Here is a 27728-nt window from a genome sequence, read left to right as displayed (position 1 = left end):
TATGAACATGGTCTTCTGTCAAAATAACATTCAAATACCTTTCCTGAAATAAGTCATGTGAATTGTCTGATATATAAACAGTATATGTAGATTTTTTTTTATTTTTTGTTTTTGGAACTGAGCGGGAATTCACAGCTTTGGGGGTATCTGATATTCTTTACTTTTGTAGCTCAATGAAGGGAATATTCCTGAGTCAGTGGTAATGTTATAGCTGTTCTCTTGATTGTTGTTTGTTTGCCATTAGATTAACCGATCCACAAACTTCTGTTTCCTCTTGTTAGAATTCCAGTGCCAGCTCTTGCTGAGTACAACAGGGTCTCTACTGCAGTAAAATAATGACTGTTATCATATGGAAGAGACAGGGGATGGGAAGCAGAGAAATAGACAAACAGCAAAACAAAGAAGCAATTGAATCAGAAATGGAAAAATAAATGCTAGTAAATCATAAAAGAAATGTGGCTTTCATCATCAGACTGTATTGCTTATTTATTTTCTAATATTTATATATTAGGTTATATCTAAGTTTGCACAGTGCTTTATAGAAAACGAAAGGAAGTCGTTCTTCTCCCAGAGACCTTACATCCTAAATTAATCAAACACAGGAAATATGCGTGGTGGGTTAGACCCCCCCTTCCTGGGGTGCTACCAGCCTGGGTCCCCCCAACTCTGTATTGCTGTGTCAGGCTCTCAAGTCCCCTTCCAGCATACACACACACACAGGTAGGGACACACTCAGCTGTAGAGTCACAGAGTCTGCGATCAGCTCTCTGTGAGAGGTCTCAGCTAGGGGAATGCCCAGTGCTCCTGTGCACACTGTATAGAGATCTATATAGCATAAGCTGATAAAAATGTTCCCCTCCCTCAATGTGGAGAAAGCTATGCACAGCTCTCCCCCCCCCCCCCCCGTTATGAATTGCACAAACTGGGTTTTGGAATAAACAAAAAAAATATTACCTACAAAAGATAAATTTTAAGTGATTATAAGGGATAGCAAACAGAACAAAGCAGATTACAGAGCAAATAAAACAAAACACACAAACTACGCTTGATACACAAAAGAAACAGGTTACAAATAGTAATTTCTCACTCTAAATGTTGTTTTAGGCAGGCTGCAGAGTTTCTGCCGCTCAGATTTCCAGTTATTTCTCTTCACAACCTAGACGCTTGTTTCAGCCTGGACTCAACTCTTGCCTTTCCCCAGCTTAGTTCCTTTGTTTCTTCAGGAGTTTTCAGCAGTATTCCTCCTTGGGCAGGGCGGCAGTGGAGAATAGCCCTGATTAACTCACTTCCCAGCCTTAAATAGGATTTACATAAAGTGAGAATCCTTTGTTTCCAGTGGAGAAATATCAGCAATGTCCAAGGTTGTACTCCGTACCAGGTGACATCATCACATGACCTTGCAGTGTTAAAGCAACCATGAGACAAGATTTATTTGTAATGTCCCCAGGAAGGAACTCCAGGAAGATGAGAGATCATTACCTTCAAAGACCCATTCTCTTTCCTAATGGCCCATTCAGGCTGATTGCCTACTGTCTTGTGGGCATTTCCCAAATACACACACAGTTGTAATTGTTACATAGTCAATATTCCTAACTTTGGATACAGAAATGATACATGCATGCAAATTGGATAATCATATTCAGTAAATCATAACCTTTCCAATGATACCTCACATGACCCATCTTGCATAAAACATATCTCAGTTATGCTATATTCATATTACAACTATATTTTTATGAAGAATATGGGATGCAGCATCACAATATGATGGCAAAAAAGGAAGGGAGAGAAGGGATGAAGGTTAAAACAAATTTTAAAAAATGTGAAACAAGTAGTTGGGAGTGAAGTTTGAAAGATCAGATGACATTTCAGAACAGAGTAAGGTGAAAGAGAAGAAATGTTGAGAACTGGATTAGAATTCCTCAGTGGGAAAACTCACTGAAGGAAGTGGATTTTAAAAGAAGACCTGGAGGTTGAAAGAGAGAATGCTTGGAGAGGAAGCAGGATCCAGGCATAGAGAACAGAAGGGAAGAAGGGCCAAAGTTATGCGTGAAAGTAAGAGAGAAAGATAGCATCAAGATCAGAAGCCTTTGTTTAGAAATTGAAATTGGCAGAAATGGGCAAGGGAGCAGACCGAAAGAAGATCAGAGCTGTAGGTAAGGTGGACTTGTGAAGTGTCTTGAAAGTAAGGAAAAGGAGGTGAGGGGAATCCTGTGGCTCTAAGCCATCTTTGTGCCCTCCTGATGCTCCACTGTGTAACTTAGGCTCCCTTAAGTTATGGCAGCCTCCCCAGCCTGCCGTATGGCCACAATACTGCCCAAAATCTCCACAGTGCTGCATGCTATAGGTCTGTCCCACCATGCCTGATGCATCAGGGCTTGAAAGTGGTTCCTTGGAAGATAGTCTTATGGACGTCTTCCACATTTCCTGTGCCAGCTGAATACAGATACCTTTATGCGGCTAGCCTTTTTACCCCGTATATAGGTGCTGTGGGGATGAGGCTGTCACTCAAGAAGTGTAAACTTGATGTAGAAAGAATTGTGGACCTAACTTAGTAGCTATAATATTGCTCTAGAACTACAGAATAGTTATGAAAAAATCAGTATATTTTTTGGTTTATTAATATTAATGAATTCATGTCCTGGAGACAAAAATATTGGCGAATAATTGAGCAAAAACAGAAGTCTGAGTTTGTGATATATCACAAGGCATGTGACAAGTTATGTATGAGGCATATGGTGCAGTATGTTTTTGTTTTTGCCTGCCCATTAGTAGAGTAAGTTCATTTTCAAAGGTTGGGTTAAGAAGACTCTAGCTATCTGTTCACATTGAATTGCTGAAAGATCTCCATTGGATATAATATTTTTACATAATGATTTCTTCAGAAAAGGACCATGCATATTTAGTTTTGTCTTTTCCAACTTTTTGTGTAGTCTGTCTTATTCACATAGTATGGCACCATTTAGCAAAGCATTGAAGCATTTGCTTAACTCCATCTTTGTTCAGCAATGCGCTCTAGTTAGCAAAGGACTGAAGTATTCTGGTAAAGGTGTTACAGTGCTGAAAAGGTCTCCTTGTAGGAAGCGTCTCTATACTTGGACAAAACTTCAGAAAGAATTTTCAATTTATAATTTCTCAACATTGTTATTTTATGCTACGGTACTTTTCGTAGAGTTTTCATAGAATGTTAAAGATGGCTAAGGATCATGTCTCATTTGTGAGCCAGATACTGAATCAATTTCACAGGTATAAATCCTTTGACACCTTTGACGTCAGTAGACTGATTTGAGATTGAGACCTGTATAAATCAGATCTGAATCTGCTCCTATGTTTTGTAAAGTGCCATGTAATTATACAGTTGCATGTAGATATCTGTTGTTTGACAGTAATAACAGCGTTTTTTGAATTTTTTTTTGTAAAATATACTTTTTTCAGTCTTTCATATCGCTCATCCTCATTCACAGATTCCTGGCTATTGAGGGCTATCTGCATACCCAAGTCATGGCAGGAAAGATATGGCTTGCTGCTAATCTATAAGCCAGAACCTTCACTGGTATAAATAGTCTTAGCTCCATGGAAGTTAATGGAGCTACGACAACTTATACCAGCTGAGGATCTGTCCCTAAGTTTTCAAGTGGAAAAACTAGATAGGCAACTCAGAACAGAGCCCCTGAAAAGCTGTTACAGCATTTCTCCTTGTAAAAGCGAAGAAAGCACGTTTTGGTCTTTTAGGGCTCTCAGGTTATCAGTGTTTTTCCAAAGGCAATGTAGTAACAGATGGGGCAAATCTACCATTGTCTTTCTGGTAAACTAAATTACAACTGCTTTAAATATAATTCACAATGTTGAGAGCCTAGTTGAAATGCAGGGAGACTGCAGCCTGCTCATTTGGGGGCTCAGTAAATAGATTTTTGTTTTGTTGAGTCTGCCAGGGTAAGTGACAATAATTAGGGCTACGATTGTTTTGCAAAGGTCATAAAAATCACAGAATCTGTGACTTCCAGAGACATCTGTGACATGAGCCCACAGCACCTGGGAGCTGCAGGCTCCCCCCGCCAGCCATGGTGGCTGGGAACTGTGGGGACCCCGAGCTCCCAGTTGCAATGGGCGGGGGGAGGTTACCACAGGAGCTCCCAGCCACGGAGGGGGGGGCAAGCCATGGGCGGCAGGGGGACCCTGCAGCTCCCCATTTTGTCATGCATATTTTTAGTAAAAGTCACGGATAGGTCACGGGCTTCTGTGAATTTTTCTTTATTGCCTGTGACCTATCCATAACTTTTACTAAAAATGTGCACGACAAAATCTTAGCCTTAACAATAATACAGCCAAAGATGGTGGGAAGAGTGTGGGGAGCGGGGGGAGTTGTCCTTTTTGCCATTTTCTCTGGGCTTGTTTTTTGTCACCCTTGGAAGTGGTCAGTATCTCTCCATGCAGGCGAGCCTCACATTTTGAGAGCTTCTGGCACATGGCAGCTAAGAGGGACAAGTGATACTGTAGAGCCCAGTAGTGCAAATGGATCTGAGTGGGTGGACCACAGGGATTTGCCCATTCAGATCTATTTGTAGCTCAGAGACCTTGGTGAGTGCTTTGTGTATTGACTCCATAAAGAATTGTCAGCACTTCTGATGGCAAATGCATGGGGTTTACCTGTGAAAAAAGTGACATTTCTCCCTCAGTGCAGAACTGTACATTTTGATGAATTTGTGATCTTCACTCTAAAGAGACATTCTCCCTCCTACCTTTTTGCTTTCAATATAAAGCAAGGTAAAAACTGGATAATGAACCTGCAAATGTGATTTTTTCCCTCCTGCTGGCATTACCATTAGTGAGAATTTGTTCTAATAGTTCTAATCCCATTATGATGCGATGGTTTTGTTTTCTGTGGTAGAAATATCAGATGCATTTGCATTTACAATGGGTGAAAATAAAATATGTCTGCCTCCTATGGGGATTGCAGCATCTTCAGATCTAATAGAACATCAAGTTAAAGCCCAGTATTCTTTGAAATGGTGGTGAACCAGTATTTACAAAGGAAACAGTTACTTGACTCTTAACTATACTGGCTCTAATGAGTTTGCCACAATAAAGGAAGAAATCAAATACTATGTAGATGTCAGTGAACACTTGACCACACTCTATCAAGGCAAATCATTTCACTTGGAATAGATGGATGAAAAGAACTTGGTTGGCAAATGTTAGTGCTCAAAAGCCAAATAAATTGTCCTAACCGCAAAAACAAAACATCCCCCCCCAAATAAAAACACCACACCACTAGAGTCAGATTAAATACTCTGCTGACTCTGATATTCTTTAGCAAGGCAAATGTTTCTAAAAAGAGCACGTTAGTAGGAAAAATAGAGGATTGCAGATTTCTAAGCCTGAGGTATACAAACTGTGTGGGTGGAAGTGGGGTAAGGAAGCAGGAGGATAAGCCTTGGAGACAGAAAATAAAGCACTATCAACATTCCTTGGGAGAATGAAAAACTTTCACGTTTTCCTCAAGTAATCAGCTAGACATTTGCTTTGACTATCCCCTGTACCACCAATGATAATTTTTCAGGTGCTGTAATTCCATGGCGTGCTGGGATTTCAGATCATGTAAATGATGCAGCACAAGATGTGAATTACATGTTGTGTACGTGGTACACTATGCTACATTGAATGCTTAGTAGTACTGAGTGGAGATACGAGTGTGAGAGCCTGATTCTGCTCTCTCTACAGTGAGCACTCTCTATCAGGAGTAATTTAATTTATGTCAGTGAATTTATGCTAATTTAAAAGTGATGTAAAAGCACATTCTGTCTTCCCATTTCTATGATTCACCATTAGCTAATAAAAGCACTTGAGTTTCTAATTCAGTTTTTTCCTTTTTTTCAAAACTACTTCAAATTCTCTGGGCTGGATCTTCTGGTCCATTTCCAGTGCAGTAGAGCTGACCTAAAATCAACATAATTGGCCAGCTGTAGATTCTCCGTGAATAAGGCAATGCAAGATTGGCTCAGAGCAGCCATACCAGCTCCTGCATGCCCCTCTCCCCCTTCAAAACTGCCATCCTCAAGCTTGTGGCTGGGATGACCTTATACCAGGAATATTTACTTGCTGGAATTTCCCCTTTGGGCTATAGGTTGCTCTGCATAATTTAGAGCAGCCCTGAGGATGCTTTAACTTTTACCAGGGTGTTGGCAGGCCCCTGGCCAACCCTGTGATTGATGGAGGGTAATGATGACTTAAAATAATGTTTGTTCCATCCCCAACCAGCTGTGCACCAAGTAAGGCTTAGCCATTAGAAGCTTTGGCCCCATCTGTTCTGTACAGTACTTCATAGCTATTGTGTAGTTCAGGGATGCCAAACTGTGTTTTGCGAGCCACATGTGGCTCTTTTACTATTAAAGTGTGGCTCACAAGCCCCGCCCCCCATTCTCTGCCTACCAGACTGGGGGAGGGGAGGAGCTCAGGACCTCTGCCTGGTAGTGGGGTTGGAGCTTCCGTCCAGCAGGGAGGAGGGTCTCGGGGCTTCAGCACTGCAGGGCTCACCTACAAAGGCTTGAGGCTTCAGCACGAGTGGGGCTGAAGCCCCGAGCCCCAGCTCTTGGCAGGTGTGTCCCGGCTCTCGAACTTCTAAAGATTGTCATATGCGGCTCGGAGGGCCAGTAAGTTTGGTCACCCCAGATATAGTTAGTCTGAGGAACTAAACTTTGTGGAAGCCTTTGCTCTAAAGCCAGTGGTTCCCAAACTTGTTCTGCCACTTGTGCAGGAAAAGCCCTTGCCAGGCTGGGCCAGTTTGTTTATCTGCTGCGTCCGTAGCTTCGGCCGATCGAGGCTCCCAGTGACCGCGGTTCGTTGCTCCAGGCCAATGGGAGCTGCTGGAAGCGGCGGCCAGTACGTCCCTCGGCCCGCGCTGCTTCCAGCAGCTTCCATTGGCCTGGAGCAGCGAACTGCGGCCGAACCTGCGGACGCAGCAGGTAAACAAACCGGCCCGGCCTGGCAGGGGCTTTCCCTGCACAAGTGGCGGAACAAGTTTGGGAACCACTGCTCTAAAGCTATTGTTTCATGGTAAAAGCAGATGATTATTTCAATGCCTATCACTGCAAATTATTGGTTGTCTGCAACATCCTTCTTCTTAGGGTCTGGTTAGCTTTAATTGTTCATTCAATGAGAAGTGTCGTAAGAAAGCTTAGAGAGTAATTAATTTGTTGATCCATATTTGACAGATTTTGTTATATTTTAGCCAGAAAAGACCAGCATGTTTTTTAAAAACATGACTATGAGCAGAATATGTGAGATTGTATCTAATGTTCAGAACAAGTTTTTTTTCCTTTTCTTTTTTTCTTCCTTAAGGTTAGTGGAAATGAAACGCCTAAAATATGAGCGTTATCATTGTATTTATAAATATTTGTCATTGGCCAGTCTGGAAGAGCCAGGAACTGGATTATTTGCCAAGCCCATATGCAGCCTCCTGCCTCAGTTTCCAGGTTTCCACATATTTGTAAATTGCTGTTGAATAAGGAAAATGAAGTTTCACGTATTGTACTTGAGAAACCCTCCCCAAGCTGTTCAAATATGTTACCAATTTTGAATAAGAACAATATATATAATAAGGAGGAAGAATAGCCATACTGGGTCATACCAAAGGTCCATCTAGCCCAGTATCCTGTCTTCCGACAGTGGCCAATGCCAGGTGCTTCAGAGGGAATGAACAGAACAGGTAATCATCAAGTGATCCATCCCCTGTCACCCATTCCCAGCTTCTGGCAAACAGACATTAGGGACACCATCCCATCCCATCCTGGCTAATAGCCATTGATGGACCTATCCTCCATGAATTTATCTAGTTCTTTTTTGAAACCTGTTATAGTCTTGGCACTCACCATGTTCTCTGGCTTAGAGTTCCACAGGTTGACTGTGTGTTGTGTGAAGAAATACTTGCTTTTGTTTGTTTTAAACCTGCTGCCTATTAATTTTATTTGGTGACCCCTACTTCTTGTGTTATGAGAGGAGTAAACAAATAACACTTCCTCATTTGTTTTCTCCATACCAGTCAAGATTTTATAGACCTCTATCATATCCCTCCTTAGTTATCTCTTTTCCAAAGTCCCAATCTCTCCTCATACGGAAGCTGTTCCATGCCCCTAACAATTTGTGTTGCCCTTTTCCGAACCTTTTCCAATTCCAATATATCTTTCTTGAGATGGGGCAACCACATCTGCACGCAGTATTCAAGATGTGGGCATACAATGGATTTATATAGAGGCAATATAATATTTTCTGTCTTATTATCTATCCTTTTCTTAATGATTCCCAACATTCTGTTCACTTTTTTGACTGCCGCTGCTCCTTGAGTGGATGTTTTCAGAGAACTATCCACAATGACTCCAAGATCTTTCTTGAGTGGTAACAGCTAATTTAGACCCCGTCATTTTATATGGGGATATATGTATAGTGGGATTATGTTTTCCAATGTGCATTACTTTGCATTTATCAACATTGAATTTCATCTGCCATTTTGTTGCCCAGTCACCCAGTTTTTGCCCAGTTACCAACTCTTTTGCCATCTGTTTGGGACTTACCTATCTTGAGTAGTTTTGTATTATCTGCAAATTTTGTCACCTCATTGTTTTTCCTCTTTGTCCAGATCATTTATAAATATGTTGAATAGTACTGGTCGCAGTACGGACCCCTGGGGACAGCATGAGAGATGGTGCAGTATTTCCCTGTAGTAATGATGGGAAATTACTGTACTTACTCTGATACCACTTTGATGTAACTGTTGGTAAATGGTGAAGTTGGTAATGATCATTAACATACCATACAAAGGTAGAAGAAGATGGGAAGCTTAAAGGTTCATCACTACCTGACCTTCTATACTTGGTGGAAATGGATAATGTGGGATTCCTTGTACCCGATCCCCACAGGAGACCACTGTGTAATGCTCCAGAGGAAGGTGGGAAAAAACCCAAAGTCCCTGCCAATTAGCCACGCATGTTGAGAAGATTCCTTCCTGACCACAAAGCTGAAATTTCCTCTTTTGTCTGTTCAGGCTCAAATTAATTATTCCTGGATGTTACAGCATACAGGCCTGATTTAAAGCTCATTGAAGTAAGTGGAAAGACTGTATTGACTCCAATGGGTTTTAGAGCATGCCCTGTGTAGGGATGGTAGAGATCTACAGTGTTTTGAAGTTTCATAAAACCTTTAGAACCATGTTCGTGATTAATTTTCAATTATGTGAAACACTTTCCTCTTCTTTTAAATTATCTTCAAGGAAAATGTAAGATGTGCTTTTTAAAAAAAATTCCATTTACAAGATGGAATGCTACACTCCATATTCCCACTTGATCAGTTTAATAACAATGCTTTTCTGAATTGGGATCTCAATTTGGAATATGGTGATTGTGTGTCTAAATGTCCATAAATCAATTCATGGACCAAATGTCCAATAACATCTTGCTTACAGTGGAAAAAAATTATCTGGCTTTTTGAATCTCAGAAAGAGATTGCTTCAGAGAGTATAGTAATGGTGGTAGGTGTCTAAAATCAGAGAAGAGGGAATTTGAAGTCCTAGGAAAGCCTGGGAAAAGGGATTTTATTTTAAAATACTCTGACTCTGGTATGCAGGTTACTGGTCACTGCTCTTCCTCTTGAATGTCAGTTAAAGTTATATCACTCCTTTTGTTATAACACGCACACTTTCAAGATTAAAGATTCACTCCAGTCTGACTCCTGACATAGGTTTCAGCACTGTAGATCAGGGTTATTTAAAGATCACTTTACTGTGTGTCATATTTCAATCTCAACATTTTGAGCTGGTTTTTTCAGCTGTGGTAGAGTTAAATAGGTAGGGTGAAATGCTGACTCTACTGATGTCAATAGCAAAATTTCCTTGATTTAAACAAAGGCCCGATCATTAACCTAGGTAGGAGAGAATACAGGCAGAAGCCCAGCAGCAGATTGGGGGCTATCCTGTTTATTGCACTCAGTGTAGCATGTATGATTACCTGCTCTGTGGGCGGGTGGCATATATGTGCATTCAGTGCAAGGAGCTCCTGGCTTTCAGAGACCACGTAGGGGCTTTGGAGGCCAGGGTGGCGGAACTGGAGGAGCTAAGGGAGGCAGAGAGGTACGTTGATGAGGCTTTCCGGGACACTGTAGATTTGTACCACCTCTGGTCAGACAGCCCCTGCGCTGTTAAGGAGGATGAAAGGCCCAGGGACGGAGAGCAGTCAACGGGAGCAGAGGGAAACCTTCCCATAGTTGGGACCCTCCTTCCAGATGATGTTGGGGTATCCTCTCTCACCAAGGTTACCTTTCCGGGGGAGGGAACTCCAGTCATTAGGAAAAGGCAGGTGTTAGTAATGGGAGATTCGATCATTAGAAACATAGATAGCTGGGTTTCTGATGACTGGGATTCCCGTATGGTGACTTGCCTGCCTGGCGCGAAGGTTGCGAATCTCTCGAGGCATCTAGATAGACTTACGTGTAGTGTGGGGAGGAGCCGGTGGTCATGGTACATGTAGGTACCAATGACCTAGGGAAGGGTAGGAGAGACATCCTGTTGGCCAAATTTAGGCTACTAGGAAAGAAACTGAAATCCAGGACATCTATGACAACTGGGAAAACTTTGGGATAGGGGGAGCCTAAACAGGAAGGATGGGCTCCACCTAAACCAAAGTGGATCCAGACTGCTGGCACTTAACATTAAAAAGGTTGCAGAGCAGTTTTTAAACTAGGAGATGGGGGAAAGCCGATTACTGCAGAGGAGCATAAGAGACTAATGGATGAGAGAATAATAATGGATGAGAGAAATTAGGTTTTTGAAAAGAATCATTTATCCTCTGAACTACGGTTTAATTTGTCCATTAAACTAAGATGCTGTTCTTTGCTTTTAGAAAAATACTCCCTAGAAATGATTCCTTAGGCTCTTGATGTGTGGTGGTATAACGCAATGGCAATTGATAATATACAGTCTGAGATCATACACAGAATTCTTGGTAAATTATACAGTTTGGTTCACGTAATTCTTTTTGTCTAAAACAAAATTGAATTACTTCACCAAGAGGAGGGAAATTATCATAAAGAGCATTGATAAACACTTAGTTTCATACACACTTTGTTAGTTGCTGACTTAAGTAAGACAGATATTTGGTTGAAAACAATTGGAGCCTGGGTTTGTTTGTTTGCTTGCTTTTTCTTGTAATTTGTTTTCATGTTCTTTGAGTTCTCATCAGACACATCTTACAAATTAATTTTTAAAATTCAGATATGTAAACAGTAAGCATTATTCTGAAAGGTTTTCATTTCCAGTAGCAGTATTATTGGAATATGATGATTCACTCTGGAGAAATGGTTTAAGAAATTAAATCAAAAGGGGACTATTATTATTACTAACTCTCTCTAGAGCAAGTTGGGATTTGTTCACTGAGCCAGTTGCTGAATGAGTCCTTAATGATGGTGGGAAAAGCTACAGTAATAGTCCTTCTATTCTGTGTAGCTTCCTATATGGCAGTCATCACTGCAGTATCTGAGTGCATTAAGTAATATGACTGCCTTCTGTCACGTTTGTTCTCTCATCCTCTTCCCAGAGGAAAAATGTATGTAGTGGACTGTCTTGTTTTGGTAGTATGTTTTTTGTTTTGTTTGGGTTTCTTATATAGACATGCCACTGTATATTTATGTTAGAGAAGGCAAGAGCAAATAAATGCATATTGCATGTGGAACAGAGTTTTGAGTGTCTGCAAACAACATAATGACTTTCCAGAAATTTAACTTAGGACCTATTCCTTGTTCCTCACTTATTCCTTATTCAAATCAAATGCTATTGTTTTCAGCATTAGCTTGGCATGAGAATGGAAGGTTTTACTAGCATCCTTATCAATTTAGCATGAGTTAACTATAGCTCTCTAGTGAGTTTACTGTCATAAGAGTAAAACATTAAACCAAACATACATCCAGATAATATTTCAGAGGCAATACTGGGTATGCAAAATCACAGACAATGGAGTTATGAGTAGGAAAGTTATGTTCTGGTTTCAGGATCACTCCAGTAACACTAGTTTTATTGTGGCCATGCTAGGTATTCCATCTCTAATATCTTTTGTAGATCACATGCAACAGGCACTTGCTTATTTACAATCAATTGCAGATCTCTGAGTAATTAATGTAATTTTTGAATTTCCGTCAATTTAACAAAAATAATTGCTGGCTCTTATAAATGATACTGTATATGCAGTCATAAAGAGGTGTGCTTTGCACTGAAGGCAGCAAAAACTCAGGTGTATTCTAAGCCTAAACAGTCTTCCAGTGTTCCAAATAAGGATGAGAACTCTTGCCTATAGAGAGATACTTCTGAATCTCTTTGCTTCCTAGTCTATAGTAAAATCCATCTTTTACAGTGACTTTTTATGTTGAATAGGTCTTTCCCTGCTTTGCATGTAAATCTTACACTGCTGTTGAAATTAATTATAAGTAATGGTGTGTACTCTGTTCCATTGCTGTAAGATCTCACTTCCTCTGCGTGTGTGGATTTCCCTTGACCATTGTTCCCGTGTCTGTCTCTGTAGTTCTGATTAATTCAGAAGACACCTGAATGGAAATTCCAGACATCCCATTCACCCTTAAAACTGAAGAATATCCTTTTAAAATGTATAAATCCTGTATCTGTAATCACTGCAGCGCTGCATATGATGCCGTCCTTGACAGAAATGTGGCTATTAAGAAGCTCAGCCGACCATTTCAGAATCAAACGCACGCCAAACGAGCTTACAGGGAGCTGGTCCTCATGAAGTGTGTGAATCATAAAAATGTAAGTTTTCTTGTGGGGACCGGGGGATGTTGTGTGCTTGATTTGTTAGGGAAAAAGTCACATCCTTTCATGCTGTAATGAGATACTTTAACTTATGACTTCTGCTATTTTAAGGGCTAGATCCTGACCCAGACTACACACCTACATATTGTAAGAACCCTACGTGGGCTACCCTAACTTTGGGTCCTGGCACATGTGAATAAGCATGGCTACTCCCTTGCTTGCTCCTTCTCCAGAGGAGGTGGGCAAAGAATGGATGGAGCTTTGGCTTCACCCTCTATTTGCTGGTATTGGCCAGCAGTAAATTACTATCCTTCCAGGAGCATGGAGGAAGCGGGAAAGGGATTGTGACTCAGGGGAATGTCTCTGAATCATGCTACCTCCAGGAGCTACTTCTGTGGTGGTGCAGTGAAAGCACACCCCTTGCTCAGAGCTCTGCCTAAAGTCACAATCCTAGCCCCTATGTTGGAGTATTTGGTTTATTGACATTATGAAGATTCTCTATATTGATAATCCTGTAAAGAGCCTATGGAGCACAATGGGAATCTGATATGCTTTTCCTCTGTCATGTAAGAAGCTGTTACTGATTACTTCATTGCCAACAGTTTGGATAGTTCATACTAATGCTGTGTAACCAGAATTTCTGAAGCCACGTGCTATTTTGTTTTATTTCTTCTTAATCTTAAGAAATGAACAATGACAGCAGATTTTTAGTCTCTTAATTCTCCTTACCTCCGCTTGCCTTGTGAATAAACATTTTCTTTAGAGTTGTACTGGAATGGCATCATAAGGGTGTACATTCGTGGTGCCCACATACGTATTCAGTGATTGGAATGAAATGTTTGATACCGTGTAGTGTTGCTTGTGGCTATGGGATACCCATGGGTACCCCATCTCATCGTTCAAATGTTTCTCTGATAGTTTCTTTTTTGTGCAAACTCGCCACTCCTGTTTCTGCCCTTTTTTCCATAATTGGCCAAACCATGGTATGGAAGTCCCAAAGAAATCAGTAGAACTATTCATGTGAGAAAAGCATGTCATTTTATTTGTAGCATACTGGCTCTTAAGATCCAAGGCTAGTATCTTCCTGTGTCTGTGGACTGATTCTAGCACACTGGGGATGCTACAAATAATAATGATCATCGACAGTGCACATTAGTTTCCATTAAGAGTAAATTAATAACAGTTCATTACCTATAAACACTTGTCACAGACCCTGAAAGGACTCTTCCTCTCCACACAAACTGAATGAAAGAGCATGAGAAGCTTGATAGACTGTGAGATTTGACACACTATTTCTCAATCATTAGTTCACAGGGAGAGAAGGGAATTGGCTGCACATTTTTTTTTCTTTCAATGAGTGGTAGCCCTGAAATCACAAAGAGCAGGGACTGAAAATAGGTGCAATTCAAAGACTTGCTCTGAAGGTTGCAAATAGTAATTTACCACCAGTCTCCTGTTACTACCTTATCTCTAGTGACTATTTGTTTGATCCTTTAAATTACAGATGAATAGTGTGCCTGGCAGGCACTTCTCAGAGCCCACCTAGAGTTATTTTGCTGTACTTTTCTAAACACTGCATTATCCTTAAATTTTCAAAGAGTTGTGCAGGGCTCTAGCTGTCTCATTCCCTTTGGCTTGGATGGAAACTGCATGATTTGGATCCCTGCACGCTAGTTTGAAAATGCAGAGCTGGGTGAGTTGTGCTTGGCACATAACTAGAGGCTGCATGGTGCATTGTTACCCATGATTCTTAATGTACTGGAAGGGGCAGAAGGCTACAAAGATGGGGTTGATTTGAAAAGTAGACTATTACAAAAGTACTATACAGTAGAACCTCAGAGTTACAAACTGACCATACAACCTCATTTGGAATCGGAAGTATGCAATCAGGCAGCAGCAGAAACCAAAATAAAAAAAAATGCCAGTACAGTACTATGTTAAACATAAACTATGAAAAACAAGGAAAAGTTTAAAAAAATGATTTGACAAGGTAAGGAAACTGTTTCATTTAAATTAAAAGCAGCATTTTTTTCATTTAAATTAAAAGCAGCAAAGTTTCAAAGCTGTAGTAAGTCAACAATGTTGAAAGAACAACCATAACATTTTGTTCAGTTATGAACATTTCAGAGTTACAAATAACCTCCATTTCTGAGGTGTTCGTAACTCTGAGGTTCTACTGTATGTGACACAACAGCTGTAAACCTATTACCTGCTCTTAAGTTCTAGCTGTCTGTCGTTAAAGCTTTCAAAGGAACAATAGAAGAGAGAGATCTCAAAAATATTAAGAAAACGGGGAAGAAGCAAGGAAAGATGGTGGAGGAAAGATAAAAGTGCAGAGGCAAAGAAGCGGATAGAACAGTAAGAAAGAAAATTAAGGCTTTCTTAAAAAATATAAGCCCAGATGGTCACGTTTTCCCACAAGGAAAGCCTGCCAAGGGGACCAAGTGGGGATAAAGACTCTGTAAGGTTCTTTTCATGGAGTTTCCTCATAATTCTTCCTTCTCTTTCCCCCCACGCACATGGAAAGGAAGGGAATTCAGGTCCCAAGTCCCACATCCTTCCCACCCTAGAGGTACTGTTGCTTTGTGCTGCCTCCCAGGCGCTACCAGCTCTCCTGCAGATTCCTGTCAGCAGCATTCCCTACTGGCTGTGTTCTCTGGAATCTCACTTTAAAAGACAGAGTAGTGTACAGGGCACCTCTGGCCACTTTCCACAGCTCTCTGAGGTTCTACGTATTACAGCAAGACAGCTGGGAATTGGATTTTTTTTTTAATGAAAGAGCATCTGTGCCAAAAAATTTAAGAAATGTCAGAGAGAATGGAAAGTCCTGTGTTTGTGTTGAATAGGATGATGTTTGATTATTTCTCCCCTCAGACACATAGCCTTGATATACCAGAAATGGCCAGTGACTTTACAAGGACTGTCACATTTGTTTGAGTTGAGGCTGGAATTTGAACCTGCAACTCCAGAATTCACAAGACTAATGCCTTCAGCATTTTGACCGGTTGCTGTCCATCACCACTCCTCTCTCGCGTACCCTTTCAAATGCATCCTGAACAATAGTGGAGCTCTGAAAAATTGTTCTGAAATTTGCCAGCTGCTTACTAACAACTATAGCAGGACTTGTCAGTGCAAATTGAACAGTGAAAAACAGATGCTATTATTTAATACAGCTGTCCTTCAAAATGTGATCAACTGCACATGTTTATCTTCCCTTTCTCTCCCCCGTCTTACTCTGCTTTTCAGATTATCAGTTTATTAAATGTCTTCACACCACAGAAATCTCTGGAGGAATTCCAGGATGTGTAAGTAACACGGGCAGTAATTACACTAAAGCTTTAGAGGGAGGTGGGCCCTGGTATTGTATAGTGAACATACAAATCCCAGTATAATAAAAAGGATGAACTCCTCTAGAAAATTATCTTGTGAAGATGATGCTTTAGATAGAATTTGAAAATGTAGACTGGTCTATTTTAGGTATGTATAAGGCACCTGTAACCTTTGTATCTAAGTGCTGGAAAAAACATGCCCGCAAAGCATGCTCATGGCTGTTCTTAGACAGGTAGTGTGGAGGAATATGAGCATCTACGAGGAAGTGTACTTTGTTCCTTTGTGTTATTGGTTTGCTCAGGAAATGTTGTTGTATAACTCTCTGAGCTGTGTGAGTGGTTTAAAAGGTGGCGATTCACTTTGAAATAATTTCCTGGTAAAAGAGACTGATGTGAAACATTTTTTCCCTTTGATATTTATTGTGGGATAACCTTTGACTGTGTAAAATTTTTCTGCCTTGGGAAATAGTGGCGGCATGTGAGCTCCACTGAACTTTGTCTACAGCATGGGCATTACTGCATTTAATGAACTTGCCCTGAATCAAATTTCAGGTAGTCACAAGTGTTGCTGTTTTATGTCAGCTAAATGGCTTCTGCCTTTCAGTCTACAGCACCTTGTTCCATATTGCAGTATCACAAAAGGAAGGGGTTAATAGCATTGTTTGGAGTCAGGCAAGTACTCTTCATGTGTCTGCACAAAGATCTGCTGCTCCATTGCAATAATCTTGTTATTTCAGTCCTCTGCAGAGAATTGGTGAGGTGAGCCTGAGTTAGGACGCGCACATATAAATCCAGATCTAGAGTCTTCCCAAAGTTTGAGGGAGTTTGAATCCCGTGTTCCAGTTAAGGTCCATCTCTACTTAAGAATAAATGTCCCTTAGGAACTGAGCTGGTGGGTTAATGTATTAACCTATCACTTCTGGAGGACTGAGTTAAAATCTGATTAAGACTATCCCTCAATCTTATTCAGCAAAAGCACAGTGTAGAGTCAGATTAGTTAATTGGCATTAAAACCATATGGGCTCACCCAGTCTTACAAACACTTCAAACAAATTTATTGTGGCAATATATAGTTACCCTTCCTACCTCTTCCATCAGTCCAGTGATCTCTGGAAGAAATCTTCTGATCAAATTGCAATAGCCATTTCTCATGAGAAAAGGCTCACAGTTTGGTGCATGTGGTGTCAGCATGTTTGAGGATCCTGCTGCCTTGTGTGCCCAGGTAGAGCACAGTCACTGTGCTGTGGAGTGTGCCAGGTAATCCTTGATACTCCAAGGATGTCAATGGGCCATTCTTGGAATGCTGCAATGGGAGACAAGTCACAGAATGGTTCAAGTATTACTGAGCTCTGTGCTGGGGCTCAGGTGAATGGTCAGTTCAAAACCTTTTCTCCATCTGTGTTACCATCTCACAGTGGAAATAAAAAAAGAAGCAGACTGTGAAGAGAGAGAAGTGAATGTTGATTATTGCACAGAAGTTACTAGAAGCTCCATGCCTACGCAGGCAATAATGGTATGGCTTTACTCTCCTATCTAGTTACCTGGTAATGGAGTTGATGGATGCCAACCTGTGCCAGGTGATTCAGATGGAATTAGACCATGAACGAATGTCTTATCTGCTCTACCAAATGCTGTGTGGGATCAAGCACCTTCACTCTGCGGGAATCATTCACAGGGTAAGGGGACTGCACTTTGAAGGACAAGATAGTTATTGTTGTTAAGAATCTTGGTCATGTCAACATGGAAACTTTGTGAGTCAACCCCTTCATCAAGACCCAGCCTTCTGAATGTAAATATTGAAACTTATCTGTCTAACTTGCCTACATATCTGGCAAGTTCGCTGCATGGTTGCATGTTAGGGATGAGGACGTTTGTCAAGTTAATAATCAAAAAGAGAAAAGGAAAAGGGGAATGAGCCCTAGGTAGTATAAGACACACAAGTGATTATGATTATTGGAGAAGGAGGCGATAACTTCACTTTTCCTAAAACTGTCACTAGCTGTCTGTAGGCTGACAGTTTAAACTCATGTAACCCATAGTGCATTCAAATGCTATAAACTGATGGTGTCCAAACTGTGGTCCATGAATCATTTGGTGGGGTTCCACGGAGAACTGTCTGGTCATATCTAATTGGTTCTCCTTGTTTTCATTTGCTTAAATGCATGAAAAGACTGGTAAACGTATGTTAAGTACATTCCCAACATTATTTTTCCGTGTAAGCAATTGCTGTAGTTGCCACAGGAGTGAATGAGAAGATAGGTGGTCTGTGCAATTGTTGATACTAGAGTAAATGGTCCATGCAAATGTGAACAGGATGGGAGGTGGTCCAGCTGACCCTGAATGCATGGGAAAATGTCCATGAGACAACCTTTCTCTTAAGATGTGTTCCACATTATGAAAATAGCCTGGGAACCTCTGCTCAAAAAACAGTAATTTTTATGGCACAGTGGGCACTGCCCCACTCAGAATAAAGTGCAAACAAACAAAATATTTCATCACCCTGATTCTATAAGCCTTTTAGAGCTATTAATTTAACAGCAGAATGCTTCCATCATCCAGAGAAAAGTATTCATAGTTTCGAAGGCCAGAAGGCACCATTGTGATCATCTGCTTTGATCTCCTGTATAACACAGGTTACAAAACTCCTCAGAATAATTACTTTTGAACTACAGCATATCTTTAAAAAGTCTAGATTTAAAAGTTATCACTGATGGAAAATCCACCATGACCCTTGGTACATTGTTTCAATGGTTAATTACCATCACTGTTAAAAAACTATGCCTTATTTCTAGTAAGAATTTTTCTAGCTTCAGCTTCCAGCCATTAGGTCATGTTATATCTTTGTTGGCTAAATTGAGGAGCCCATTATCAAATATTTATTCCCCATGTAAGTACTAGAAGTACTGTGATCAAGTCATCCCTCAGTCTTCTCTTTGTTAAGCAAAATAGATGGAGATCCTTCAGGCTGTCACTGGGAAAGGCATGTTTTCTAATCATTCAATCATTCCCTGACTTCTCTGAAATTTCTCCAGTTTATCAGCAGCATCCTTGATGGAAGCAAGCTGTTTGAAGGATCTGGACTATAAGACTAGAGCACACGTTCCAATAGGGGGTGCCAAAGCAACAACAGGATTCAGAGGCAGGCTAAAAAGTGAATGACTGCACATGCAGCTGTGGAGCAGTGAAGTGTTTAGAGGTCCACCCAAAGCATGGATCCAGATCGCCAGTGTGCATAGATGGCAGTCATGTCTGTTTTCCTTTGTCTCTCTTGCAGGACTTAAAACCAAGTAATATTGTGGTAAAGTCCGATTGCACATTGAAGATTCTGGACTTTGGACTGGCCAGGACTGCAGGCACCAGCTTCATGATGACTCCCTATGTGGTGACACGTTATTACAGAGCACCAGAGGTCATCTTGGGAATGGGCTACAAGGAGAATGGTAGGGCTGAACCTCAATAGCAAAGACTATGTGGCCTGCAGGGCGAGGGCTACTTTGACAATTTATGGGCACAAGGAGAGGGAAATAATTGCAGTAAAGAACACCTTGAATTTAAACATTTTAACATTTTAAATTTTAACATTAGATCTGACTTTTCCCAGTATTACAATCAAACTGCAATAACTGATGGTACTTGTGGTGCAATTTGCATTGAATTTAACTACATGGTATATCGCAAGTTAACAACCTGTGATTGACCAGTGCTCCCTTGAGCAGCTGAAGAAGCCCTTTCTGACTAAAGTGTGTACCCATAAAGGCTGCTGTGACCGAGAAACATTATGGGAATTGTTAGGGTTGCCAAATGGATGAAATAATCTAACGCCAGCTCTTCTGAGTCTCAGACCTCTTCTAGTGAGGAGGAAAGAAGAGATGGGACTAAACCAAATTTGGAATCCAAACATTCCCAAATGTTTCAAGATGCAGACCCAGATTTGAATCTCAAGAGTAGCTTCTATATGTATAATAGGCTGAACTAACATCCCAGACTCTAACAACCTGCTGTTAGGTATATAAGATCTAGAGCTCAATTGTGCAGCTTGAGCCCATCTTTAGTGGAAAGAGAAGGGAGGAAGAGGAGGAAACTGAACTACTTTTCTGCTGTTTCACTGGTATGTAATCCTTCTAGCTGTAGGTAGAGGGCTCTGCTGTGAAAAATCTACTGGTGGTGTCTCTTTCTGTCATTGGACAGGTTCTGGGATGAAGGTAGAGCTACCATATCACAGAGGAGTCTGTAAGAGTTCATTGTAGGAGAGATAAAGGGAAAGCATTATCAAATACGTAGGTCTTGTTCTATAACATAATTGAACATTATAACTGTCTAGGTGTCAGGTAGACCAGGCTGGAAAGAAGAGTAGGAAATGTAGTGGAAAAAAGTCTATTATTATACTATTTCTGATGCCAAAGCAATCTCCCTGTTAGATGAAGAGATCTTTTCAATGACCAATGTAATGGGAAAGTAGCAGAAGCTCAAAACTATTTTAGTTTAAGTTGGAGAACCAAATTAACATGCAATAGAATTTGAAGTAATACTGACAGCATTCTTCAGCAGACAATGACCTTGTATGCTTGGTTTTTTAGATGGATTTCTTTACTCAAGTGATAATACAGGCATGCTCATAACACATCTGTAAGCTATTTCATTACATGAATTGCTGGTAATATTCATGGATTCACAATGCAGGTTTTAATACGGTAGTTAGTAATTAGGAAAAAATGAGCACAAGTGCTAAATATGTTTCACCCTGGCTTTCTCATAAACTTAGTGCCTCCAAAAATCTTTACTGGGATCAACACACATGCCATCATTACCTAATCTAAATATTAGGTTCTTTTTATTCCAAAATGAGTTGCTCAGGCTTTGTGTGGTTCTCACACAAAATGGAATTGTTAATGAGTTTGCTGTGTTTGACACAGCAGAGAAATTTCCTCTGGTTTCATGCTATTATTGTGGCATCTGGACAAATTTTGGGGAACTTTTGTCATCTAGTGAAAGACAGATTTGCGGAGGTACTCAGAATGTGTGCAACCCTCAAAGGGGCTGATCTAGTGCCCTAGAAGTTAATGGAGAGATTCCCATTAATGTCAATGGGCCATGGATCAGGTTCAAAGAGAGCAAGGAGCTTTTCTCTTTCAATTGAGCAAGATAAAATAGGCAAACATTTAAAAAAATAAAATAAATTTGAAAACAATGAATAAAGGAAACATGGATCAGCAAACCTGAGGAGTTGATGTGTACGAGGGATCTGATCCAGGTCTCAGTGAAGTCAATGGGAAAGATTGTTCTCTGCACCTCTGCTCAAGCCTGTGCTGCTGTACTACATGAGCTTCCCCACTTTGTATGCTGACTATGAAGATTGTTCACTGCTTTCATTTTCTCTCTGCACCTGATTGGCTAACGATGCATAGTTTGCACCATTTTGCTGCACTTACCTTGGAAGGACCCAAAATTACCACAAAGAAGAAAACTCTAACCCCACCTCAGGCATGATTTAGCTGTCCTGTGCCCCCAGTACCTCTACCCTCCTTTCCCAGATGAAACATTTCACCCTTATTTTGTTTTACCAACAAAAACAAAAGTTTTGGTTTGTTTGTTTTTATTTTGTTTTTTAAAGGAGGAAAAAGGGAGAAGAAAAAGAGGAGAAATTGGTTATACATTACAAAAAATTATCGTAAAACAAGGATTTGAAGTTGGGAAAATATGGCATGTTCTTGAAAATAGATTTTTCTTCACCATTCAGAGTGCTGATCCTTTCTTTCTTTGCACTCTGTATCCTCAAGTATCTGTCTTTTTTTCCCCCTCCTTGTACAATTTCAAGGAAGAAAAACCCCACCTAAACCAAACAGATGAGCAACAGTGCACACTGCATCCAGTACGTGAAGTCAGGATGGGAAGCATGGAAGCATAGAAACCTTCATAAGATATGTTGGTATTCACTCTATGCAGCATTCTGCATTTCAATACCTATACAGTATCCAGGATAGGCAGTGTATTCCAGACTTTGTGTTCTTTCCTCTACATAGAGATGGATCTTGCTGCAGGAGTTTGGACTACTGAGTGACTGTAGGATAGTGTCCAGACCTGCAGTCCTTACTTTTGTTCCAGTTAGGACAGCTAGTGTGAGTGAGGACTGCAGGTTCAGATTCAGTCCTGCAGTAATAAACCCATAAACTGGCCCAAAAGGCCAAGTAGGAGGTGATTCCAGATGATCACTATCTTTTTTTTTTAAAGTAAAGATTTGGGTTTTTATTCTCTGCCATTGTATTTTTCCCACCCACTAAGTGCAGTTTGTCCTTGCAGACCCAACACAGCTGGGATTGCATCTCTGTTTTTACTTTCTGGCTAGCTTTGTGTCTTTTTATCCTGTGGGTTCCACACAATCTCAGGAGCAGGATGAGGTAAAACGAGAGAGCTCCCCTTCAAGTTCATGCCTTCCTTTTTCACGTGTATTAGAAAGCATAGTAGTAAGCCCTCCTCTGAAACCCCCTGGATGGTTTTAACATAGATTAGACATGCTTTCAGCTGTTTAGTTTCCAACACATGAAGCCTGCTTGTGAGTTCATTGGGTCTAGGTGCATTTTTCATGTTGCCTGAATCAGAAAGAGACTGTATTGAACCTCTGTTGGTTTTCCTGTGAAAAAAGGTGCATATTTTTATTTCAGTTAGTGTAACAAAAACTCTGACAACGCTGATATTTCAAATATTTTTCCAATTTTACTGAGCCTGATGGTGCTTTTATCTATTTACTTATTTTAGCGTTTGGTGGGAGGAGAAAAAACTGTACTATTCTGATCAACCTGCTCTTTTTCCCCTCCTTTAGGAGTGAAGTGTCTTAGTTAACTTTGCTTTTTTTCCCCCTTCTACACTTCCCTGTCTCTGCTGTTCTAGTGGATATATGGTCTGTGGGATGCATTATGGGAGAAATGGTTCGCCACAAAATCCTCTTTCCGGGAAGGGACTGTATCCTTGTGCCATTTGCTGCAGTTTCACCTATTTATTTATTCCTCTCCTTCATCCCATCCCCTCTTAAACATATAACAAATATACCAGGACTGTAAGGATAGAAGCAAAAAGTTGAATATAAGAGGTATGAGTAATTTTGAGGGGGAATAACCCAATTCATGAAATGAACAAAAAATAAAGAAATCAAAATGGAAAAAGAGATACAAGCTGAATTATTTCAATCCAATCTTCTTCTTTTATTATTATTTTAAAATCTTTAGTCCTCCTGTTTTATGTAAAAAGTGTGTATGCCATATAAGAAAGAATACAGAAAACAAATGTTTAGCATACCTTATTGATTACCCTTTCACACAAAAAACAAAACACCCTGTCCTGGCCTGTCCAATCCTGTAAATCTTTTTTTCTGCTTTACTGTTTTGGAAATGGTAACTTCATGATGTTTGTGGTGACATCATAATCTTTTGCTCGCTAATGCATCATTGATATGGATTCATCTCGATGCTGTATGGGCTCAAAGTTGAGTCGATACAACATTTTTTTTTCTAAAATTTTTTGACTTGCCCACTTTAAAACAACCGTATATCTGGTTTTATCTCCAAATTTGCCTGAAATCAGATTCCTGTTGATTTGAAAATGGACTTTCCTTCACTTGCATGAGGTCTGTGTCCCTCTCTGTCTTGATCATCTAAGCTTGGATGATATTCTTTTTACCACCTCTGAGGCGGTGAAAGTAATATTAGAAAATGAAAACAAAGGAGGGGGTGGCTTTTGACTTGGCAAAGGCTAAGCTAGAGGACCTGCCTGGGGTATATGAGACGTGTGGGGAAATGTATTTGTGCCCATCAGAATAAAAATGCAATAACATAACACATGTTCTGTTTTCCAAAAAGGGGGATTAATTATGACAGGTTGACAGAAGGAAACCATAAAAATCTGGCATCAGAAGATATTGGCAGTTAGTATGGATTAAAAAACCCTATTTTTAAAGACATAAGGTCATAGACATAAGGTCATAGGCACTAATTATTTTTGCTGACTCTCAAGTGATTCATGTAGTGTTTAACAAAGTTACATATGGATCTTGCAATTGGATTTATGTGGAAGGAGCCCCATGGAAGGCAATAACATACGGGTGTACAAATGAATCCAGTTGCAGAACTTGGACTTTACAACAGTCATATATGATTTTCCCCCATGTGCATTCAATAGGGAATACTGCAGATATTATTATCTCCTACTTGCCAAGGAGAAAATAGCAAAGATATTAATGGCTGCTATTGTATTCTCCTTGATTAAAGTAGACTGGAATGTGAAAACCTGAGACACACACACACAAAAAGAGACTTTGGATCACTGTTTAGAATTATTTTTAGTTGATTTTGGAGTCTCATCCTAAAAGGTGCTGAGTGCTTCCTGTGAAGTACCGGGTATCTTCCACATTCAATTAAGTCAATGGAAGTTAAGAGTGTAGTGCACCTTCAAGTTGCAGCTAGCAGATCATTGTGGCTTTTCCAGTTTTATGGTGGTATCAAGGAGTCATTGTTAATTTTTATCAATTTCTGTTGCTGTTTTCTCTGACTTTCTTAAGGTACATGATGCCTAATTCAACTATTTATCAAATCTCAGGGGCCCAATCCAATGTCCATTGCATTCACTGGGAGTGTTTCTGAAGTCAATGAACAAGAGATCAGATTCAGTTTTTAGTTCATTAATCAACTGGAAAACAGTAAAAAAAAAAAAAAATTGCAAAGGAAAAATGTAATAAGATTGTTGATTGCAGCTCTTTTTTTCCATCAACAAACAGGATGCTACAGTCATGTCTTTCTGCCTATTCATAACAGTCCATTTAAAAAACATAAATCCCAAACTTTTTTCAACACGACTCTTACTGTGGTGCTTTCATCTGGCTATCATAGAATCATAGAATATCAGGGTTGGAAGGGACCCCAGAAGGTCATCTAGTCCAACCCCCTGCTCAAAGCAGGACCAATTCCCAGTTAAATCATCCCAGCCAGGGCTTTGTCAAGCCTGACCTTAAAAACCTCTAAGGAAGGAGATTCTACCACCTCTCTAGGTAACGCATTCCAGTGTTTCACCACCCTCTTAGTGAAAAAGTTTTTCCTAATATCCAATCTAAACCTCCCCCACTGCAACTTGCTATGTCAAAGTCACCCTTATTAGTGTCTGATTGTTCTTTTTCAGTGGATAGCCAGAGAATATTAAGAAGGAAATCTTTCACCATCCAAATGTTCATTAAAATCATCTGAAGATGTGAGAAAAAAGATAGTTGATGATTTGTATGGCTCTCCACCCAAAGCCTGAGGCAAACTGTGGGATAGACCTGCTGTTTTAAATCATTGGAAATTGTCTCCCCAAAAAAGTTAATTTACTGTGACCCTTTCAAAGCCAGCATTAATCACCCTAGTTTCTTTGGGGGTGGAGAGGGGAGTTTTTTGTCAGGTGACTTGCGGGAGGGGGAGAAAAAATGCAGTGTATAAACTCATTCCCAAGATATTTATTTGTTAATCGATCTGAACCAAAGAAGAATAATAAGAGTTTTCAGTGTCAGAAAGCCTGGATTGTGCATGTGTCTGAGGTTCTTTTTTTCCTCCTCTGTTTGGTCAAACTGTTTGAATGGGCAGGTCCAGTCAAGCTTCTTGATACAGTAAGTCCCTGAAAAGCACTTATGCAGCAGCAGAAACCTCATCAAAAGCTTTCTTAACAAAACTTTTCTTGCAGCGCCTTAGGGCCTTTCTGACGATATTAAGTCCTCCAGCTGAAAGGGGTATCTCTCTCTATAGAAATATAAATCTTTATTTCTTTGTAATCGCTAAAGGGAATGGCTATTGTGTTTGGTTTTCTGTAGGTCCATGAGGCTGTCTCATTTGTAGCTTGGAACAGGAACCCACAATTGTACTGGCACAATAAACACAGAAGATTGAGAGCTGCTGGCAAGTTTGAAGAAAAGGCAGGTTTAAATATCTAGGCATCCCAAAGCAGAATAACCATTGAATTGGGTCTATTGGTCTATTAAAGCTTGCATGGAAATTAAAGAACATGGAGGACAGATTGTAGACTAATTGATGTTTATTGTTGATGAGCTATTTGTAGGTGACTTTGGAAAAAGTCCTAAATTCCACGTAGATGTCAAGGTAATATTCTCATCCCAAGGGCTATGGTTGTATGCACATGACTTCAGTTAGTGTTAATGGAAGTTATGCATCAAAATGAGAATATGTCTCCCAGATTTATTACCAAATGTAATAATCAAAACTAGGCAATCTCATGAAAGAGAAATCCAGCTTTTGACATATTTCCAGCCTGAGTTGCAGACCAAAATGTTTCAGAAAATGTGTCTAATCAAATCCTGAGGTTCTTCCTCAGTTTTTACTCAGTTCTTTCTCCTAATTAAGTCAGTAAGAGTTTGCTTGAGTAAGGACTTAATTAAAAAAAAAGAGTAAGGACCTTAGGATATAGTCAAGTCTGAACTCTTGGAAGCTGCGAAAACTAGACAGAACCTCTGAAACCTCTTGTGGTTTCCAAACTCTAGTTTCAGGTCTGGCTAACAAAATCTCATAAGATTTCAGTACAATGATAGGAAATGCACTTTGTGCACTATGTAATGGAAGCAAAACATGAAACATTATGTGAACTCAGTTATTTTTAAATGAGAGATTTAAATGAGAGCCTTACACAGATAATAGGGGTTGAAACCCAGACTGACATCACACAGACAGACACCCACACTCGTTCCTTCAAGGATTCTTTGTTGAAATATTAATTCTCACTTGGACTTGTTTAATTTCCCCCAGTGTTGGAACATTTATTTTCTATAGTAGGAAAGTGAAACAGTTTATTTCTGGCATGAAAATGGCTCTAGTTTGAAGCGGGGTACATGTGTGTGAGAGAGATTCCTGAAGAAGATCGAAGCTGAAATATTATTGTAGTTATGAATTGCTGTATTGAATTGCTCAGGACCATATTGTACCAGGCACTGTTTTTTTTTTAAAAAAAAAAAGGCGGGGGGAACAAGGTTTCAGCCTTGAAAAGCTAACAATCTAAGACAAGACTTAAGTGAGAAAAGAGGATGAAGGTAGCAATAATAGGAATATGAGTTCAAACAGACTTATTGTATATAGCTATCAACACAGAGAGCCAGATTTTCAAAAGTGACCAGCTGACCAACTGTGGTCAGATTTTTTAGAAGAGCTCAGTTCCCATTTTAAGCATCTAAAATGAAGGAGCCAATTTTGCAAAATTACTCAGGATCCAGGAAGTGCTACTGAGAATAATGAGTTAATAGATGGTGAAGTCTTCAAAAATCTGGCCTATGCAATATTTTTCTTTGGTGAATTTATCTGTTTGGTTATGGATCATAATTATATTTACTTCTACTTCTACAGGAATATACAGTAGAACCTCAGAATTACGAACACTTCGGGAATGGAGCTTGTTTGTAACTTTGAAATGTTCGTAACTCTGAACAAAACGATATGGTTGTAATTTCAAAAGTTTACAATTGATATTGACTTAATACAGCTTTGAAACTTTACTATGCAGAAGAAAAATGCTGTTTTCCCTTTTTTTAGTAGTTTACATTTAACACAGTCCTATACTGTACTTGGTTGGGTTTTTTT

At 40.0% G+C, this 27728-nt stretch overlaps 1 protein-coding gene across 15 annotated transcripts in view; it reads left to right on the top strand.

The window, feature by feature from the left end:
• Positions 1–27728, top strand: part of MAPK10 (mitogen-activated protein kinase 10) — a 251303-nt gene that overhangs the window by 161217 nt on the left and 62358 nt on the right. For 9 of the 15 annotated variants that reach the window (XM_084627024.1, XM_084627017.1, XM_084627026.1 and 6 more), the window contains 5 exons: positions 12670–12799; positions 16049–16107; positions 17669–17807; positions 19406–19571; positions 23017–23088. In XM_084627024.1, coding sequence (XP_084483150.1) covers positions 12670–12799; positions 16049–16107; positions 17669–17807; positions 19406–19571; positions 23017–23088 — 566 coding nt within the window. The remainder of the gene's footprint in view (positions 1–12669; positions 12800–16048; positions 16108–17668; positions 17808–19405; positions 19572–23016; positions 23089–27728) is intronic. The other 6 variants (XM_084627020.1, XM_084627029.1, XM_084627025.1 and 3 more) reach the window with 1 other exon arrangement.

The sequence above is a fragment of the Lepidochelys olivacea genome (assembly GCF_965140295.1).
Source record: "Lepidochelys olivacea isolate rLepOli2 genome assembly, chromosome: 4".
In the NCBI taxonomy this organism is placed as follows: domain Eukaryota; kingdom Metazoa; phylum Chordata; order Testudines; family Cheloniidae; genus Lepidochelys; species Lepidochelys olivacea.
The sequence above is the reverse complement of the archived record's forward strand: the minus strand, read 5'-3'. Positions and strand labels throughout refer to the sequence as shown.